At 46.3% G+C, this 21,691-nt stretch overlaps 1 protein-coding gene across 1 annotated transcript in view; it reads right to left on the bottom strand.

Moving 5' to 3' along the window:
- Nucleotides 1-20,325: 20,325 nt before the first annotated feature.
- The window catches only part of SLC15A1 (solute carrier family 15 member 1), a 49,581-nt gene continuing 48,215 nt past the window's right edge, over nucleotides 20,326-21,691 (bottom strand). Inside the window, exon 23 of the mRNA XM_032402720.1 lies at nucleotides 20,326-21,260. Within this exon, the coding sequence (XP_032258611.1) occupies nucleotides 21,069-21,260 (192 nt within the window). The 3' untranslated portion in view covers nucleotides 20,326-21,068. The remainder of the gene's footprint in view (nucleotides 21,261-21,691) is intronic.

The following is a 21,691-nucleotide window of genomic DNA, read 5'->3' as shown; positions in this document are numbered from 1 at the left end:
AGCCAGAACAGTGGAGACTACTCATGCAGCGCTGGCTGGAGCAAGGGAGCTGGACACTAGCACTTGGGTTTGGCAGACGGGAAGCTCAAAGGGAAGGTTCCGGGGGTGCCCTGATGGGAGGCTGCTGGCCTGGGGAGGCTAGAGGCGGGCTAACTAGAATCAGGGTGTCCTATCCATCGGGATGATGGATTAGGGTGCACATTTGGTTTTCTCGGATTGGTGCTAAGTTGGAAGAGGGTCCAAAAGGGAAGCTTGCAGCTCTTTGTCAAGTCCTGGCCATTTTTGCCCAGCTGCTCAAGTGGTTGTTGTCTCGCTCCCTGGACTGGTAGCTAGAGGCAGTGATCTGACCACCTACAGGACTGACTTGCCCAGCAGGCTGGCTTCCGAGCTGCCCATGAATGTCCTGAGATGCCTCTCCCTGCCCATGCACCTGCTTATATGCCCAGCCCTAAAATAACTTCTTCCTTAATCAATCTTTCTTCAGCCCTCCCCTTCTCCTTCTAAAACTCCATCTCCAAGTACGAGGTCTCGGTGGCCAACTGCAAAAGGCGACCTGATTAAGGTGTGATATGCCTGCAGAGCCTTCCCAGATGACTCTGTATCTCTAGAGAAGATGCTGGTTAAAGCTTATACAGCTCCAATTCATGCGAGTTCCGGGGTGTGATTCAGGGTAAGGATCCCCGGCAGTTCCGGGAGGGGAGTATCTTGAAGCGGATAATTATGTCCTGTGTGGTGGGAGGGACTCCTTAATTGCTGAGAGGACAGCCACACCCCAGGGCAGGGCACAAACCCAGGACTGAACAAGGGATTTGAAGTCACCCTGGAGTGATGCAGTTCAGAGGACTGTCACCACACTGGGTTGTTCCCTGGCCTCTCAGGTTGGAGATGGACCATCACCAGCTCTCACTAGCTCTCTCAGGTCACTTCCAAAATTCTGTCCCCATAGCTTTGGGTTCAATATTCTGATGCTCATGGAGTGCGTTCTGTTCAGATAAGAGCCCACAAGGGGAATATCAATGGTTAGGAATCTGGGAGAGAAGCTGCAGAAGGCTTGGTCTGGACCACCTTTGTTGGGTCAATAGGATTTCGTGTCTCCCTACTTGTCTTTAATGTGAAAATCATGTCCCTGATGCTGGACAAAGTATGGGGAATATAATAAAAGCAAAATTGACTCCTGACCCCCAAAACCCCTCCACAAAGGTAGGAGAGAAAGAAAACAGGTTTATTACGGAACCACATTAAACCGGAATGTGATGAGCATCACAGGCCAGCAGCCAGAAGGGTTGCAAAGACAGAAAGCATCTCTCTTCACAGCTAAGTGGATAAGTCGTTTACATTAAGCAGGTTTCGAAAGGTGGAGTCAGGTGAAACTTAGGTGCATCCCCCCCTGGGGAAACAGGGTGTTACCTTCCTTAATGATTACAGACAAAGAGATGGCCCCCAGGTCTTTGAGGACACAATCCTGAGTTGTGAGACTGGCAAGTGGTTTCTGTGGCCCATAAAAAAGATTTATGAGCATTTGAGAAGGATGGAGAAAGGAATCCTGAAAGAAAAAGGAAAGGTGGGGAGTCTTTTTTCCCCTTCCTTTCCACTGGGAGAATGAAACTTCTTATTTTGTATTTGTATTTGCCCTTACAAAAGCCACCCCTGAGTCAGGAGTCAGGGACTCGGGAGCTGGTTTAGGGGACTGAGCCAGAACCCAGTAGCCATCAAGCCTGTGGGATGGCCCCGGGATGTGGGAGCAGCTCCCCCTTGGGATGAGTTTCTCTCCTCCCTGGGCCACCAGCAGCCACAGGGAGGGAACAGAGCCCTGCTCTGCGTTCCTGGCTAGAGACACCCGGGGGTGGGGGGTGGGGGGGCGGGATTTATAAGGGCTTCTGTCCTCCTTTCCTTCCTCCCACACAGCCCAACCCCCTCCCTGCCCCCACCCTCTTAGATTCTCACGTTTTTATCTCCGATCTTGACGCACAAGATAAGGTTTCTATAATGGAAAATAAGAGCAAGAACGAGTCAGGTGGTGAGTCAGAGCCATTCAGCCAGCAATTTCAGAAAGGGCTGCCGCGGGAGGCAGAGCATCACAAGCCTTCCTTCCCCCTCCCTCCGAGGAAGGCTCTGGAAACACCGCCCCTGTCCTGCTGTTCCTTCCAGGGCTCTCTGGTGGAGTGGGCGTCCTGCGGTTTCTGAAACATGCCCTCCGCGGCCCAGGCCCCTACAGTGGGTTTCTAGCCAAGCTGTCAGACGTGAAAATGATCTCGATTAAATCATAAGGTCAAAGCCTCTGCCTCTAGACAGGTCATGACCTGATGTCCTTGGGGCAGATAACTGCTGGTCTTACCTTAAATTAAATGCTGACCTCGCTACAGTGTCCTGCTCATTCCTGCTCTTTTGTTCGCTCATTCCCCTCTTCAACAGAAATGGATTGATGGCCAGCTCCGTGTTGGGCATCGCTCCCACGGCGTGTGGACGAGGGACAGCTTCTGCCTCTGCAGGTCCCTACAGAGAGAACAAACGCGTCAAGCTGTGGGGTCTGAGCCATCCATCCCTGCCCCCCCCCCCCAGGGGTGAGCCCTGGCAGTCACCTTGGCACGTGCTCTGAATCCTGTTGTTCCTCACCTGGCTACCCAAAACCCAGGTTCGGCTGCTGTCCCTGGAAAAGCCAATACTCAAGAGACGAGTTTTGATTAGAAAGGAGTATGAGCTTTGTTCCAGAGGCCGGCCACCTGGGGGAGAAGGCAGACTCTTTTTTTTTTTTAAGATTTTATTTATTTATTTGAGAGAGAGACAAGAGATAGCAAGGGAAAGCACGAGCGAACGGGGAGGAGAGGGAGAAGCAGGCTCCCCGCTGAGCAGGGAACCCCATGTGGGACTCGATCCCAGGACCCTGGGATCATGATGAACCACCCAGGCGCCCTGAGAAGGCAGACTCTTGCCCAAAAACCAACTCCAAGGTTTCTGCCTGGCCCAATGATTTTTAAAGGAATTTTAGGGCAGTTCATCAGTAAAAGGGAAGCAGTGTGGTCTACAACACTTGACTATGTGCAGACCCAATGGTGCCGGCTATAGATGTTACCAGATGTTCAGAGGTAGTGGGGGGGAGGTTGGGCAAGAGGGCTTGGTTGGTTCTGAGTCTTTCTAGGAAACAATGCATGATCTATAGATAAAGAAAGGTTTAGTTAATTCATCACTCAGGCTAAAGCCACTTGCTAACGTTGGCTGAAGGGCCTAGGCGGCAGCTTCAACCTTCCCAAATCTTCAGCAGGAAGACCAGGAAAGCTTTCTTGAAGAATACCTGGCAGATAAGGCTGCTAGGACGCTTAGCTGTGGTCTCGGCCTGGGGCCACAATCCATGATTCAGCCGTGCTGTCCGGTGCGCCCGTGCGAGGTCAAGGAGCCAACTTCGTCTTTTCGGGCACGCCCATCCCGAGCATCTAAGTTATCATTAACTCTGATCAGCATAGCGATAGCCAACAACCTAATATCTCCTCTGTTCTGCCTTGGGTGAATTCTTTCATTGCCCTTGCCCCAGCCTCCACCCGATTGGGTCACCCCACATTTGGTGGCCCCCCCATCCGAGACCCCACATTGACAACATTTGCAACATCAGTCCTTGCCCTGGCAAAGCTAAGCCAAAAAAAATCTCACATCCCCACTGAGTTCAGTTGATAGCGAGTGACTAATACCCTAAAGTGGTTTAGTGATCACAAGAGAAATTATTGTCTCTACATCAAAACGTTAAATTTAAAAACTGACTTCTAAGTTTTTTCATGATACCATTGCAATAATAATTAAATACTTTTTGGCGATATTTCAGATTTATTCCTGTAGCCCATGAGTTCAGACTTTGCTGAGTTTAGTCTTTGATATTTGGCTTCAACATCAACTGGGTATTGATTTTAACAGTCAGTCATTCCCATCCAGCCAAAATGATCATTCAACGCACCTGTAGTCACAGAGGATACCCTTACGCTGAGTCTACACAGTTCTAAATGACTGGCCTATGGGGAAGTCGGGGTGCGGGTGGGTGTGAATGAAGGACAGTGAAGGCAAAGATCAAGGGTAACCAAACAGCTGAAGGAGTTGTGAGCTCAAGAGCTTGTGTGTGATAACATGAATCTTGCAGCTCACCCTACACTGACCCCCACTTCCTTCTCAAGGAAGGGATGTCTGCATTTCTTTTTTGAGACCAACGTTCTGTTTGGTATGAGCATTTTAGCACTTGAGCTCCCATCTTGTCCCCACTCTGACCCTGAGTTCTTTTGTCCCCAGGCCTTCTTTTTCCAAGACTGGGATCTTGCCTTGTCCCCTAAGTCTTAAAGGGCCCGAAAGCCTGCTCTTGAAACCCCAAGCTTGTAGCTGCGTCCCTACTGCCCAAGGCCAGGTTCCATCTCCCAGAGCCTACCCTCGACTCCACTGCATGCCCTCTCCTGAGCTGAGCACCAACTGTCCAGCATGGGCTGGTTCTGCTCCTGACCCGACGTGAACTGAAGCCCCATTAACAGGGGCACAGCCACCATACTATTAAATAGAGAAATGTGCTTGATTGGAGCTTTCAGACAAAATAAATTGGAATTTAAGAAATCTTTGGAATAAATAGGTAAAGGAAGAAAAACATATCAGAGGTACAGACATTTAAGAAAATAGCTCTTGTACCAAGCCACATAATACCTGGCCTTGAAATGATACTGATTTTACGAGTTAACAGGGAGTGAGGACCCCAGCAGGAATCATACCAGTTCATGGGGGAGGGCAAGCGGATAGCTTACTGCTACAATATCTTACTTCATCGTGATTATATGTCTAGAACAGTGGAGTAGATGTCCAGAAAAATGTGCCATATAATCAAATGAATTGGAAAATTCTTCCACATCTGCCTTTCCAAAGCATGCTTGTTAAATTTTGGTTTAAACATTTTCAGTGCTTAGGGCGCCTGGGTGACTCAGAAGACTGAGCATCCAAGTCTTTTTTTTTTTTTTTTTTTGGTTAAGATTTTATTTATTCACAAGCAGAGGGAGAGAGAGGGAGAAGCAGGCTCCCTGCTGAGCGAGGAGCCCGATGCGGGACTCGATCCCAGGGCCCTGGGACCATGACCCAGGCCGAAGGCAGCCGCTTAACCAACTGAGCCACCCAGGCGTCCCAGCATCCAACTCTTGATTTTGGCTCAGGTCATGATCTTAGGGTCGTGAGATTGAGCCCCATGTCAGGCTCCATGCTCAGCTTGGGAGTCTGCTTGAGATTCTCTCTCTCCCTCTGCCCTTCCCTCCACTCTCTCTCTCTCTTCAAATAAGTAAATAAATAAAATCTTAAAAAAAAACATTTCCAATGATTACATTTTCTCTTTTAAATTTAAACTTTTTATTCTGAAAAAAACCTCAGACATCAGAAAAGTTATAAGACCACAATAAAGTACAATAAACTCCATATACCCTTCACCTGAGTTCACCGAATTAGTCATTTTTACACATTGCTTTCTTGCTCTAATTCTCTCCTTTCTTTCTCTCCCTCACTCTCCTTCCTCTGTCCCTCTCTCTCACTCATAGTATCTCGTAAGAGCAAAGACATTCTCTTACCTATGGTACAATTAGTCCAAGTCAGGGGATTTCATAATAATTCTATTATCTGACCACACTCCTCAAACTTTTTTCCAATGGTTTGACCATCTATTGATAATTTTAGCTTTAATCAATCATTACAATGATGATTCAAAATGCAATGTTCTATAATTCCTTCTACATTTATTAGCCCTTTAAAACAACCCAGAAAATTGCAGATAAAGCTAAGTTCTTCCACTGTTTCCCAGAGGTAGGGTATAAAATTATTATTTTGATGCAATATTCCACCATCGATTCCACATAGTTTCATTTTTTAATTATTTCAATCCTTGCTTCATCTGGAACTTATTCTGAGTACATTGTGACATATGGAGCCAACTTAATTTTTTTCCCAAGTAATGACCTTATTTTCTTATCACCATTTGTTAAAAGTCCATGTTTTCTCCCAATGATTCGCTATGACACCTTTATCAAATTCTAAATTCTCACATAATTTGGGTCCATTTTGGTGTTTATATTTTATTCCAACTGTTTGTCTTTTCATGGCCCATAGTCCCTGTTTTAATTATAAAGCTTGTGTAATATGTTGTGCTATCTGTTGGGAGACAATTGTCTCTGGGTTTCTTGCAGTTTTGCATATCTTTTGAGCTGAAGATGCCTTTGTTCTGGGCTATCTTTCGAGGATATACGAATAGCAAGCAGCCGTGGATGACAGAGATCATTTCTCCTGGAAGCAAAGGGCAGGCATGCTTCCATCATTATAAAAGATCTGGGCTGCCTAAGTTCAGGGTTTCTTCCCTGTCATGCAACCCACCTGGCTCTCTTTGTGTCACCTGTGACAGCTAGGGCTTAGGAACCCACCCAGGAAAAGGTTGATAATGCTGACACTCTGCTTTAGCCAGGAGTCTTGTGTCTTCTACCATCCCATGAAACTGTGGGAGGCTAACTTGTTAGCTTACAGGTAGGGTAAAATCTCTGACCCTTCCCAGTTGTTGACATCACTTTGTAAGGGAGTCCTTCCTCAATGCTCCTCTTGGTTAGAGTTTTCCTGGTACTCTTGCATGCTTATTTGTCCAGTAACCTCTAGAATTAATCTAGTTCTCAATCAATCAAACAAAAACTTGTATTTTATATGGAGCATGTTAATTATACATATCAATTTCAAGAGAGTCTACAGCTTCATTGGTGAGTGTTTCCCTTTTCTATGTTCTCATGGTCAATCTTGTAATCCAGGTCTTTATCAATTTCCACTTGAACTACGGGACTTCTTAAAATCAAATCTTGGATTTTATTTTAAATAAATGAAAAGAAAACCCTTTTAAACCTTAGGATGAAAAGCACAGTGGCCAAAACATGGTCTGTCATTAAAATAGAACACACCCCATAGGGCTTTCCTAAAGGTAAGTGAATTCATGCATGTGGGTCAAGCATGGTAAGAACTCAACACACGGTAGTGATTGTGATTATAACTATTTCTTTTTTTGCAGCAGTGATCTTTCATCTCATATGGTCAGAAAAATCCCAGTTCTAACCATTTTCGTATGTGCAAATATGTATGGTGAGGACGCTCAAATAATTCTTATAATATGGAAATATGATTTATTGGGTGCCTATCTGACATGGATACATTAATTTGACTAATATGGTAATGATCACCTATAAATAAAGTCCTCTCCCTAAATGTATCTTTTAATTGAAAACATTTTACATTTCTCATGGAGGCCACTACTTCATCATTTTTACAATTTAATGAGGATGAAAGCCCTGCTCATGCAGGAAGAGATAGTAATGGATGGTTTTTGTTCCTTATCAGAACCATTAAGATAATTCTGAGTCCTCTGTCCTTGGAAATGTTTGGGTCATAGACTGAAACTAATGGAAGGCACAACAATCCCGTTTTTAACTGGAATTTTGTTATTTGCTTTATTCGAAGGTATATTTTTCAATTCTCATTAATTCATTTAGATATTAAAAGTCCTGCCTTTTCTGCCATAATAAAGTGCCCAAACGATTTCCATGATAACATGCTAGCCTAAATCTGAAACGTAAAGTAGTCCTTAGTTGTTAAGAACAAGCTACTGGTGGCGTAATAACCTTTTCCAGGGGCAGGAACAAAACCCAGGCAAAGCCAGGTGGGATCTGAGGCATGGTCTCCCAGCACCAAACCACCCCCACCCCATTCTTATGGCTCCTTAAGCCCCATTCCAGCTGGAGAAACCAAGAAGCAAGTTACCATCAGCTGGTTGGCAGGGATGAGAAAACCGGATGAGCACATTTCTCTGGAAGAAATATGGCTCACGAGGAGTTAGGAAGACAAGCAGGAGAAAGGCACTAACATCAAAGTCAGCCCTGATGATGAGCTCTGGTTTCAATCCTCTGCCTCAGTATCCCTCCCCCCCCCCCCCCAGTCTTTTGATAATTTAGAGAACCAGACCTGCTGTAATCTGAAGAATTCTCCATAAAGAGACACACGGAAATGTGGCCAACATCCCTCATTGTCATGCTCACTGGCTTTCTTTGACAACTTACCTTTGAAAAAAGCTTCAAGTGCATGGACTGGTTGTCTAAGAACATTCTAGTTGAAACCACATTTCCTGTTTTTTCCAGGGACAGTTTCCACAGGCCCTTCCAGATCCGGTCTCCACCCATCTCCTCTCCGCTCTCTGTCCCGGGACGCTGGTCTATAGGGACAGTATCAATGTCTCCCTCGCTCTGGCTTCTGGTTGGATTCAGCCAAGGAAAGGCGGGAGGAGAAGGAAGTCCAGAATTCCCCCTTCCGGATTGCCTTGGTTGGCTGCATCCCCTACAGCTGAGGTGATCTTTCTGGCTTTCAGTAACGGCTCCCTCCTTTTGCCCCTGAAGTCTGGCACTGGTGAGGTCTTTATTAGACCCAGGTGCTTAATGGTGCTATGTTGGTTCCGCCAGCTTTACCCACACCTGCTATGGCTCCTAGAGACCCTTCTCATGTCCCCTCTTTGAGTGGGCCATCTCTTTTCTGCTGGGGGCCTATGCTAGTTGCCTAGGGCTGCTGTGACAAATACCCAAGATGGAGGAGCTTAAAATGACAGAAATTTGTTCTCTTACAATCTGGAGTTTAGGACTCTAGAATCAAGGTGTTGGCTGCCAACAGGGCCATGCTCTCTCTGGAGGCTCTAGGGAGACTCCTCCAGGCATTTCTCTCAGCTTCTGCTGTTACCAGCAGTCCTTGGCTTGCAGATGCATCGCTCCGATCTCTGCTCCCTCTTCACAGGGCTGGCACCTCTCTTGTGTCTCTGTCTCTTCTTCTAAGGACACCAGTCATATTGGATTAAGGGCCCACCCTACTCCAGTGTGACTTCATCTTAATTTAATGACATCTGCAAAGACCCTGTGTCCAATAAGGTCACATCCACAGATATAAGGGGTTAGGATTTCAACATATGTTTTTGGAGGGTTTGGAGCTCAACCCACAATAGGGCCCAACTGATATGGTGCCTCAAGTGGGCTTTTCTCTCCCTCCAGATTCCCATGACCCCTGGTCTCCACTGGTCCTCCTTCTGGGTTCACTTTCTTCAAGTTGCTCTCTTTCTTGATTTCTCAATTACCTCAAACTCTTCTTTCTGTCCTGGTGCCATTGCCACCCATCCAATTTTTTTTAAATATTTTATTTTGTATTTTTTAAGTGGAGCCCCACATGGGGCTTGAACCCATGGCCCAACCGAGTCCACGTTACCTAAGTAGGTTTAGGTTGGGATTTCTGTGACTTGCAGCCGAAGGCAAGTGCACCACCAGGTTTTCCTTTTGTTTTTTGTTTCTTGTTTCTAACCGACTAAGCAGATGGAAAATAACTAAACACAAAACAAATCAGAAAACCACTTTTTTGGATGCAAGATGGCCAGATCAGAACTTGATGCTGACTGGTTCTCAGTGTCAGGATGTCGATGGGGGACACTTCCACTCTTCCCAGACCCCTGGGGTCTCAGCCCCATCAGGCCTGCCCCGAGTGGACGCCGCAAACAGGCTCGTGGCTGGATGTCCCGTGGGAGGAGCGCGCATGGCACGCTGACCCGCCAGGCGGCTTTGGGTTTGGGGAAAACAGGTCAGGGAACCACACCTGGGGGAGGAGGCAGCTTTCCCAAGCACTGTGAACAGACTGCTGGAAAGAATAGAGACAGAAAGCATATTCATTAAAAAGAAGGCTGCAATTAGGACTTCTGGATAGAGATGAGGACTGAGCACAAATATTTACATCTACTCCCTCCTTAAACTCACTAAATGACAGTAAAGATGGTGAAATATATATTTTTAACTGTATAAACTCACAAGAATTGGAGAGAAGACAATATTGACAGTTTTGGAAGCCGAACAGCAGATAGATGAATGGTAACTTAGCCGACTTCAGAAAACTGGATCCCAAGCCAGTAGTAGGGAAGCGACAGAACTCGAATTGCATGCATACATATACACACGTTTGCATGCACACACGCACACCTGAGGAATCAGCAGCCCCAGCACCTTAGGAAGCAGGCGTGAAGGTGGGGCAGCAGGTAGGAATTCGATCATTAACCTCCCCGCCCCTCCGCCCCCCACACAGCTGGGTGCTTCCGCCCCCCCCATCTCAATGGCGGCTTCATCTCTGGAGAGGGTAAAACCAAGGGTCACAGGTTCAGGAGACAGCTGACACAACTGGGGCTAAGGTGCTGGTTAACAAACAAGAGGTGGGCGTAAAGGAAGGTTTTCCGCATGAATGTAAGCTCCTCCCCCCCCCCCCCCCCCCCCCGGAGCTTCCCCACTCCCGTCTGGATCTAAAAAGGCCACCTTCTGGGTTTCTGCAATAAAATGGTTCATCCAGATTTCCCTATCTGTAGACCACGGTCATGTGCACAGAGCTTCCAACCAGCTCTTTAGACCCCTCCTCTTAAATCGAAGTAGACAGCCAAGAATCATAATTTATCTGAGGAAATGTGCCATTTGAAAAACAGACTAAGAAACAAGCGACTCAGAAAAAAACGGCTTAGAGGGAATAGAGACAACGCAGGGGAAGAAGACTTCAGAATACCTGTAGTGGTGGTCTAGAAGTCAGGAGGGCAGAACAATCAGCCTGAAATACAAGCTGGATGTGACCATAAATAACGAGTCAGGTAATTAGAAATACCCTTTGAATTAAAGACATGATGGCAGAAATTAAAAAAAAAATACATTAGAGAGTTTGGAAAATAAATCGAGGATTTCTCAAAAACAAAACAAACAACAACAACAAAAAAGTAGGGGAGAAAGAATAAAACAATTCAAGTCTGGTCAAAGAGGAGGAACATCTAAATACCCAGGAGTTCTAGAGAATGGAGGGAAGATGATTTTTTAAGTTTTTAATTTTTATTTTTTAATTAAAAATTTTTAAAAAAGATTTTATTTGAGAGAGAAGGAGAGAGAGAGGGAGTGCCAGCAGGGGTGGGTTTGATGGGGGAAGAAGGGGGAGCGGCAGAGAGAGAAGCAGACACCCCACCGAGCAGGGAGCCTGATGCGGGGCTCCATCCCAAGACCCCGAGATCATGACCTGAGCCAAAGGCAGTCGCTTAACCGACTGAGCCACCCAGGGCCCAAGGATTTTTTTAAATTCATGAAAATGTCCCAGAATCAAAGGAGAGGAGTTCCCAGATGGAAAGGGCCACAGAGAATCCAGCTCAACAGATAAAAATAGACTCATGCCTGGGCCAATGGCTGAAATAGGTGATGGGGATTAAGGAATGCATTTGTTGAGATGAGCACTGGGTGATGTATGGAAGTGTTGAATCACTATATTGTACACCCAAAACTAATATAACACTGTATGTTAACTGGAATTAAAATTAAAAAAAAAATGGACTCACACCAACATCCGTCACCATGAAATTTCAAATTCCCAGAAGCCAAGAGATGATCCTACAAGCCTCTAGAGAGAACGTTTTCCTAGGAAAGATCAATAATCAGAATGACTTGGGCTTTTCAATAGTGACACTGAAAAGCTCAGAGACCATGGGGATGGTCTCAGAATTCCCAGGGAAAATAGCTCCCGACTGGAACTCTACACCCGGCCAAATGTGAAGCAAATGGGAGACAGGATAAAAACCTAGACATGCAAAACCCAAGAACAATTTACCTCCCATGTCCACTTCTCAGGAATCAACCTATAGAAACGTGACCGACCAAAACCAGGAGTAACTAAGGGAGAAAAGGGCATGAAATACAGGCTAGGGGAGGTCACAAAGGCAAGAAGTGATGGGGATTTGAAGATAATTTTACAAGGATCTTTTTGGCCTCCAGATTGTAATCTGCTAAGAAAAAAAAAAAACCCAAAATTCAACTGAGTAAATTTGAAGATCTAATTGGCTTTAAGTGATTCAGAATCAGGCAGCAGCCCACCTGGCCAGGAGGGGTGGGGTGCCCCAAGGGGGCATACAAAATGGAAGGTTTTTATAGGAAGGGGAGGGCGGCAAGAAGTTATTAGCTCTTATAGGAAGGGGAGGGCGGCAAGAAGTTATTAGCTCAAGAAAGGAAAGGATTATTTTTGGCAAGGTGGACTTCCTTTGTGGAAAGGGCTGGGGGGGGATGTCTCATCATGCAGATGAGGAAGACCCCATCTTCCTTTGGGGGATGGAGAGGGTCCAGGCGCAGATCACCTCATAGGTGCTAACCAGAAAATTCCAGATTGATTGGCTTAAGATTCTACTCCTGCAGAGGTTGAAACTGCCTTTAAGTCTTGGCTTGCTGTCCTGGGGGCAAGTGACTCCACCCTGGGCCTATGTTTTTCTGTTTAACAAATCCCTCAGTAGGTTCCAGAAGAAACCTCTTGAAGATGATGAAATTGCTAGGACATGTCGTGTATTTGGTCACATCGAGAGGAGATTTACTAAGCCGAGGGAGATCTGGAGGTTGAATTTGTGAGGATCTGTAGAAAAATAAGCAAACTTGAAAAGGGATGATTAACTCCAGGGCCAACAAGCCAGGGTTATCATCGTGCATGAAGGGGAAAACTAATCACAGCGTATGGTGTGGCTTATGTGAAGATCACACTGACGCGAGCACAGCAACGTACCAGTGAATATTGATCTAACTAAAATCACCACCTGGCTGTGCTGAGAGGATGGGGACCCCATCCTCCCCCTCATGCAAGTGCACATTTGTAGCTGCTGTGAACAGCAGGGTGTGCGTCAAGAACAAATTCTCCTTCTCTACAGTAGGAAGTTAACATAGAAAGCTTTAAACTGAGAAGCCAACCACTGGCTGTATAAGCAGGCTATTTGGAGGTCAACAATTAGTTGCAAGAGTTCAAAGTGGTCGCCCCTAGGGAGTGGGAACCGGGCGGGGCAGGAAAACCGGAGGATTGCTATTTTTCAAAACAAGTCTTGTAGAGATCTTTGCCTTTTTAGACTTTGCATGTACTGATTTGATAAAAGACAAAAAACTAGTTTTTTTAAATGCGCTATATTCGTACAGAGTATTCAGGGTGGTGGATTGGGTTTGGACAGACATTTCGATTGAGGTGGGCAGTAGATAGATTTCCCGCACGCAAAGCTCTAGAAGCCGACCCGGCGCCTTCACCGCCATCTTGTAAACGTAACGCTGAGGTAGTAGGTGCCGGGCCTCTCTGCGCACAGTCTTGCCAGACTATTGATTACCTGACTGCTTTTCACACCTCCCTAGGTGCTGTTTGCTATTTCTGCTGCCCAAACCACATTGCTTTAAGGTCCACCCTTCTTCGTGGTTTGTTTATTTAGTTGCAAGGAGACAAATTTCAGAGACCAGTCCAGAGGCTTCATGTGCACTTTAGTCTCTGATAAATGCCACACCCAACTGATACTTGGTTTTCATCCACATGGATTTCAACCTTCAGCCTGAAGATGGGACACGTCAACGCCGCCTACCTCTAAGGCTTCGTGGGCCTGGGCCGATGTTGTTGGCCCAGTGACAGGAGAGGGTCAGGAAGGGGGATGGCCAAGAAGAGGGGCTCGAGGGGCACAGGAGAACGCCTGCAGGGAGTTCCAGCAAATGGAGGGACTATTTTAACCTGTTGGTAATCTTCCCAGGGCAAAGATGGGGAGCCCAACTCAGGCCCGGAGGGAATCACATCCCATTTTGTTTTGTGACAAAATAAGGGCCAAGCAGGGCATTTGTATATAATACTCAGAGTCGCTCTGTGCAGATGCGATACATGGAAGAAGAAGAAAAGGTGTGGTGACCTAGGCTGGCATAGCTTGCTTGAGAAAATGATCTACAAATGAGAAATGTCTGCACCAGGGCTTCCAAGCACCACTGAGGATGTTCCTTAGGAGACCCCTTAACACATCCCCACTCCCCCCCTCAGAGGAAAATCAGCACATGTTGGCTCAAATAAATTAACATTCTCCTTTCCATAGATTCTCAGGGGTCACAGACTGATTTGAACAGATCCAGAGAGCAAAGGGCCAAGAGGAAGGGCAAGGATGTGGAGGGCGTTTTGTGGCGGACAGAGGTGTGACCCCAACATCTCATTACCCTGTTGTAACAACAGCATGGAGGAACGCAAACCTTGACTGGAGAAGGTGACATGTACCCACGAGAAGTCTACAGGAACAGAAAGAGGCCCGTGTTGTAGCTCCGGCACCATGCTTCTGATGCCTGTCATCGCAGTTTCTAGTGACTCATGATGCTTTAGAACTTGCAGTTTCCCCAGGAAAGATTCCTTCGGGTTGATGGGAGGCAGTTCATAGTTTTAAATAGTTGTCTTGATGACCCACACTACATCTCCACGCACTTGCTAGATCTAAAGTTGTTGTTCCAGAAGGGCACATATTACCATTAATCGTAGTGTTGGCCTGTTTTTAGTTTCTATTGTGCTGTTACACGATACCAGATGCTGGTGGTTTTTAACCTTGGTTGCTTATTAGAATCCCCGGGAGCATTCAGAAAAAAACGGATGCCCGGCCTGCAACCCCAGAGTTCTGATTCTAGTGGGTTGGAGTGGGGCCCAGGCATTGGTATTAAAGAATGGTTTAATTCTCAGGTGATTCTAAAAATCAGCCAGGGTTGAGAAACCACTGTTCTGAAAGCCTCCTGCAGACATGCATAAGTCCACAGTGTGGCCCACAAGGCCCACATGATCAATCTGGGTCACCCCTCCCTCGTCCCTTGCTCACCACACTCCAGACACAGGGGCCTCTTTGCTGTTCTCAAACACACCGACTGTATTCCCATCGGAGGACATACGCCCTTGTTAGGGCCCGTTCTGGAATGTTCTTTCCCTAGACATTTGACTATCTTGCTTCCTCACTCCATTCAGGTCTCTGCTCAAATGTCACCTCCTCAGAGAGGCCCTCCTCGGCCACTCCATTTAAAATACCAGCCTTCCCCAGTCTCTCTCCCCTTACTTCACAGCACTTGTCAACATCTGCCATTATGTCATATATTTACTTATCTGGTTGACATTTGTGCCTGCAAAACAGTAGAAGCTTAATAAATATTTGTTGAATGAATAAAAGAGTGGACAAGGATATATGTAAAATCATGCACACTCGGGCTTGAAGGAAGTGCTCGGTAACCACGTTTCTTTCCCCGACTCATAAAACCCCAGGGGCTTACTCACTCTGCCTGGTGCCATCCTGAGGAACAGCGGCCCCAACTGGAACTTGTACCTGAGTCCCAGACAGAATGGAAGTCCGCTAGTGCCATTCCCAAGAAAGAAGCTTCTAGAAATAGACACTCGGTATCTGATGAGGCCTTCTGATGTGTATGCATGAAAAATTTATAGTAAGCATTTCTGACATTTACAAAAGCCTTTTGTTGGCACTGCATATTGCCAAGAATGTTCTCGTCTGCCACCTTGTGGCCAAGCTGGGGCACTTCCAGACAAACCGTGTGTCATGACCAGGATTAGTCAAAAGGGAAGTTCCGGCAGCTGGGCTTGGCCAGAGCCATTTGGCAAAACACCTGGGGACGTTTGACCAGGCCCCAGTGCTACCAATCTTCTTAGGTTCCCATTTTTTAGAAACAGGAAGCAATGGAGGTGACTGCTTGGTTTGGCGGCTTTTGCTGGGGGACAGCTCAGAGAAGTGCCTGACGGCCACCTGCCCCAGAGCCCAACCTTGCCTGACCTTTGTCCTCTTATTCTGACATGAACCCAGTCACACCGAGACCCCTATGATTTGGTCTGGGTAAATAAAGGCTTGTAAATGTCACAAGTTTATCTATTTATTAAATATATTAAATTATATATTATTTATATATGTTATATATTAAATAATATATATTGTACTATTATATATATATTAAAACACATTTAGCACAGCGCAGGTGCTTACAAAGGAGTTGTTGAAGGGATGAAATAACAATCGCCAGCCTTTACAGAGCACTCACTGCATGCCGTGCAGGGGGAAGCCCAAGCACTTTCCATACATAATCTCATCAATCATGTGGCGCTATTCCCGGAACTCCCTTAGTGCCTGACACACAGGGACAGTTGGTCCCTAAATCAGTCGGCGTGGGCTGCCATAACCAATACCATAGACCTGGTGGCTTAGACAACGGAAATTAATATTCTCACAGTTCTGGAGGCTGGAAGTCCAAGACCAAGATGCCGTCAGGGTTGGCTTCTGGCGAGTCCACTCCTTCTGGCTTCAGACAGCTGCCTTTTTTTTTTTTATTATTTATTTGAGAGAACAAGGGGGGGGGGCCAAACCAAAGGGGGGGGGTGCAAACACAAGTGGGGGGGCGGGGAGGAAGGGGCAGAAGGAGAGGAAGAAGCAGACTCCCCGCCGAGCAGGGAGCCCGACTCGGGGCTCGATCCTAGGACCCTGAGATCATGACCTGAGCCCAAGGCAGACCCTTAACCGACTGAGCCCCCAGGCGCCCTCACAGCTGCCCTTTTGCTGTGTGGGGAGAGAGGGAGGGGAGAGAGGGAATGAGAGAGGGACAGAGAGAGGTATGGAGAAAGAGAGGAAAGGGAGGGAGAGGGAGGGAGAGAAGGAGGGAGGGGGGGAGAGAAATCTCCCACCTCCTCTTCTTAGGAGGCCACAACTTCCTTCATGCGGGCTCACGCATGATTTCACGCATGGGATGCCCGCTGCAGGTCCTTCATGCTCATTGGCCACACATGGGTGACTTTGGGGAGCCGAGTGGGAGATACTAAGAATTCCCTCCAGGTTTGTAAACCAAATCAAGGACTCAAGTAAGTCCTACTGAAGTTCATTCTGACCAAGAACTAAAATCCAGGCTGAACAGCAGGGGGCAGCTGAGCGTGTCATCTCCGCCCCAAAGTCCAGCTTCGGGAAGGGTTCTTGGCATCTTTGGTGGTGACGGCAAGGCCGGGGAAAGCTGTCAAACCGAGTTCTGGGACAGGTGGCCTGAACCTCCCTTCTCTCTCTTTTCTGCAGCGAGAACGCCCCGAAATGGGGAGTCCTCGTTCAGTGAGTGTGAACACACAGTTCAGCAATGGGAGCGCTCTTCATGCCACTAGACTCTACACTTAAAAATGGCCACATGGCAAGTGGTGTTATGTATATTTTACCACAATTTAAAAAGCCACAGGACAGCTTGCACATTGTCTGCCGTCCTCTGCCTGCGGTGAGGTGCCTGTCTCCTTTTCTCTCCAGCACGTCCCTGGCCACCACTCCTGTGGCTCAGGCCTCTCCCCTCCCCCCCAGGCCACTGCCCCTCCGGGTGAGACCCCGGCCCCAGCAGGCGATCTTCAGAGCTAAGCCCAGCGACCCCTGATCCCCCAGAGGAGCCACCGCCGGGACTCCCACCAGCAACCAGGGTGCACAAAACTCAGATCCCTGGGAGCGGCTTCCAGGGCTTTCAGAACATCACAAGGTCCTTAGAGGAGGCCCTGGCTCCTTCTGAGATGGTAAACGTGTTCAATCTTGTCTGTTTCTTGCTCTGAGTGCAGGGTTCACCAATCTCTCCTCCCCACATACGGCCCTCCTTGTCCATCTAGCCCCGCCCGGGGCTGTCCATCCTGGGCTTCGAGGGAACTGCTGCCCCTCCGAAGCTTTCTGGGACCCCCTTCACCATGCCCCGCCCCCCCATCACATGTTTGCATTTTGCTATGTGGAAGGAGACGGAATAGCCCGGGGGTTAAGAGGCAGGTCTTTCTCCTTGCTCCCACTCGCTTGGGTTCAAATCCCGGCTCGGCCCTCTGCTGGGTAGATAGTAACTTAAGCTGGTTATTCCTCAGTTTTCTTATCCCAGAAATGGGGAAATAAGACCTTCTTTAGTATTGTTATAAGGATCAAATTGAGTTAATTTTATAAGGATCAAATTGAGTTAGTTTTAATAACGCCCATGAAACGTTGGCAGCGAGAGGCAGGTTTGTGGCGTGGCTGGCCATCTGGGCTCTGGAGCCAGACTGTAGATGTGACCTTCGGCAGATTACTTGGTTTCTCTGTGGCTGTTGTCTCCTCTGTCGAATGGGAATAACAACAGTAATCTACATTATAGGACTGTTGGAAGGATTAAGGCTTGTAAGCTTCATGCAATAGCGTGTGTAATGCTCTGTCTGCACATAGTGCCCGAGAAATGTTGACTACTGTTGTTTGCCATTTAAAAAAAATGAGGCTGCCAAAAAAACTCCATAACGTATGACAAGATGTATGCAAAATGGTCAACAAAAACCCAACCTGGACATACATTTAATAAAGTAATTTTATAAGGTCTAAAATAGTAAGATAAATATTTTGGCACCCCAAAAGAAAAAAAACCCACCAAATTTTTAAAAAATAGCAAGAGAAATAGGAAAACAAAACAAGAATAGGCCGATATGAAAACGATTCATATGTATGTTATAAAAACTCCTCAAAATAGTTTGGCCTGAAGGTACAGGTCTTCCCCGCTTTCTGAAAGTTCACATTATGACACTTGACTTTTATAGAAGACCTACATTCGTACCTGTTTTTGCTAGCAGAAAGAAATCCAAAGACGATTTTTGCTTAAAAAAAAAGAGGTGAAAAGCAAAACTAGCAGGAAAGCATGAGGGCCCAAAAGACCCTGGGTTATTGATTCAGCCGCATGTGTCCCCTCAAGTTGTCCCCTCCCCATGACATTTGCTACTGTCCAATGTCTTGCACCTAGAACACCCATGCTGGCACCTGTCAGTCTTGATGATGTTTGCAATGACTCTGGAAACTTGGCCCCAATCAGCACAGTGCACCTGTTTCCCTTGGTGCTCTCCTCGCATCATTCAAGGGCCAACGAAGACCACGTGGTCATCATTTCCATCCATATGCAAAGCATACTACAGTGTTAATATCGGAGTCGAGCGGGGAGTTCATTCAAATATTTGGGAGCCTAGAGTGTGCCAGCTGCCCTGAAACAGAGGATTTTTAAAACCTCAGAGTGTGTGGTATTCTTTGCTTTGTAGGAGAAATGAGTTCGAGAATGTGAGACTTGCCCAGTGTTACCTAGCGGCTGTAAGCACAGGTGGGACTAGAATATCTCTAGAGGATTTAGGATTAGTCCTCTTTCAGTTATTGGCAAGAGAGATAATGCCCACCGAGTGCTCATCACTGTAGCCACTGGTCTGCCCCACCAGCGGCACATTATGTAAGTGGGAGGGCAGAAGGATCGCAGAGGCAAAATTAGTAGGTTCTTGTCGCTACTCTTGCACGCCAGACTTCGTTCATTAGGATCATTCCCATCTTCCATCACACCCATCCCAGCCCGAGGTTTAAAGTGTTTGTAAATAAAAAAAATAAATAAATAAAAAATAAAAAATAAATAAATAAAGTGTTTGTATAACATGTCGAGGCCCACCAAGATCTGGAGAACAAGACACATACAGAGAGCTTTCAGCCTAGGCAGAGCTGGACAGTGAGGACCCACCGGGGCGTAGGGTATGGGACAGCGCACGGGGGAGACAGCCAGGCTGGGGGGATGGGAAAACTCCTGGGGGAAGTGGCCTGCATCCTAAAGATGAAGAGGACTCAGCCAGGCAGAGTGGGTGGGCAAAGTTGGTAGAGAATGTGTGTCTCAGGACCTGATTTTTCTTCTGACCTGGAAATGAGAACCTGACGCATTCCAGAAGAAAGTCACTGTTAGTCGGATCGGTGTGAGCAGAGAGAAAGGAGATGTGTCGTGAGGAAAAAAAAAAGCCTTGCAGGCCTCAATTAAGAAATGAGGGCTTGATCCTAAGGGTAGGAAAGGTCTTCAGCAAGGTTTGAGACTCACAATGTGTTTCTCACTCTGGGTTTTGAGCCTCCCCTTCATTCAGTCTCCACAGTTCGATGATGAGCTTGTGCATGAAGCATCTTGGAAGCCCACCCTGGGCCCCTTCTCCTGATGGGTCACAGGAGCAAGTCCCAGCATTCAGAGCTGTGCACAAGTTTGAGAACAGCTGCTTGTTTTTGTACGAGTGACAAAGTAGAACTACTCTGGGTCTCATACCTGAGATAAATACCTATAGGACGAATCAAGCATGAAGTACTTACAACATTTTACAACAATTTTTGTTCGAGGGAGCGCCTAGGTGGCTCAGTTGGTTAAGTGTCCAACTCTTAATTTCGGCTCAGGTCGTGATCTTGGGGTTGTGGGATTGAGCCTCACGTTGGTCTCTGCGCTCAGTGTGGAGTCTGCTTGAGATTCTCTCTCTCTGCCCCCCCACCGCCCTCTAAAATAAATAAATGTTTTAAAAAAAAGGAATTTTTGTTCAAGCAGAAAAAATGGTTGTATTGAGAAAAGCACTTCAAGATGGTACATAAATATGCACCTGCAAAGCTCTTAGTAATAAAAGAGAAGCATAGGTATCTATATCCCCAGGAAAAATAGGACCGGGAAGAAACAAACCTTGATATTTCATGTTCCTGGAATTTATTGTATGTGGCCATTGCTTTTGTTCATACTTTTATCAACTCCTGATGACATTTTATTGAGCATACACAACTTTTAGAATCGGGACACAGGTTAAGGATTTCTTATCCTACCCCCAAAACACAATGACACTTATTCTTAAGAACAGGAATGTATTTCATACTTGAAACTCCAAAAATCATTACTGGCCTTTACCTGAGTGGTCTTTTGAGTCATACAAAATTTAAAAAGAGCTAAGGAATGGAAAAAATAAAACAAAAAAACAAAAGGTAAAGTTATCAGTTAATACTAGCTGGTCCTTATTATTATATGCCATTCTAAAGCATGTAAATTCACTTTTCACATCGGCTCCTGCCTCATTTAACGGTGTTTTCAAAGAGGGTTAAAATGCAAACAATATGGAACTTTGCCACCCTTTCAAAAAAATGACTAGTTAGTCCAAAATAACTTCATTTATGTGGCAGAAAAGGAGTTAAAGGCAGGGTGTGTATTCATCGTTGTAGAAACAAGGGTGTATGTGTGTGTATGTATCTACATGCTTTAAATATGACTTTTCTTAAAAGGAAAGGACTTCTTCCAGAGTTTTAGGTTCATTGCTGGCTGCTTGGAAAAGAGCTTTCTTGGTTCACAATTCTGAAGTCTTCCCCATCAGAATGTCCTGCAACCAGGGGACAGAAGTAAGGGCACGTTCTGGACCCAGTCCATCTTCCACTTGCTTCCTGACATTCACATCTGGGTCTGTGAAACAGGGGCCGTCGTGGAATATATATTCATCTTTTCCAGGTTCTTTTTCTCATCCTCATTATCAAACTGAGCTTCAATCTCCGCTGGATTGATGTAAGTATAGAATCGGGCCATGATGGCAAATATTACGCAGACAGCCAGGAGCAATGCCGCAAATAGAATGTACTCAGCCCACTTGGAAGGAATTGGAGTTGGAGCAAGAAAAAAACAAAAACAATGCATGTTATGGTACTGTATGCATTGTGAGTGCATTTTCTTGCTATGTCTAGGTAGAAGGTGCTCTGCAATTAAACTGTGATGGAAAATTGGTAGGCGACTACCATAGATACAGAATGACCAGCTTTTCTTGAATGCCCAAGTATAAAGATAACATTTTTGTAACCACACTGGAGGGCAGAAACCAAGACTCTGGGAAGATGAGAGAAAATTTCTGAAAAACCCCTGTTAAGGGACAGAGCTGGCCTCTAGAAGGATGGGGACCAACAGAACAGCACACAGTACTCTTGAGCAAAAAATAATGTGCTGAATTGTTCTAACTTAAGACCTCCATATTATTCTCTGGCAGAATCTTGAGGTTATGAGCACACAGCATGAGCACATGCTCT

This window comes from Phoca vitulina, unplaced genomic scaffold (genome assembly GCF_004348235.1).
Source record: "Phoca vitulina isolate PV1807 unplaced genomic scaffold, GSC_HSeal_1.0 scaffold5, whole genome shotgun sequence".
NCBI classification, from domain to species: domain Eukaryota; kingdom Metazoa; phylum Chordata; class Mammalia; order Carnivora; family Phocidae; genus Phoca; species Phoca vitulina.
Note: the sequence above shows the minus strand (reverse complement) of the source record. Positions and strands in the feature narration are given on the sequence as shown.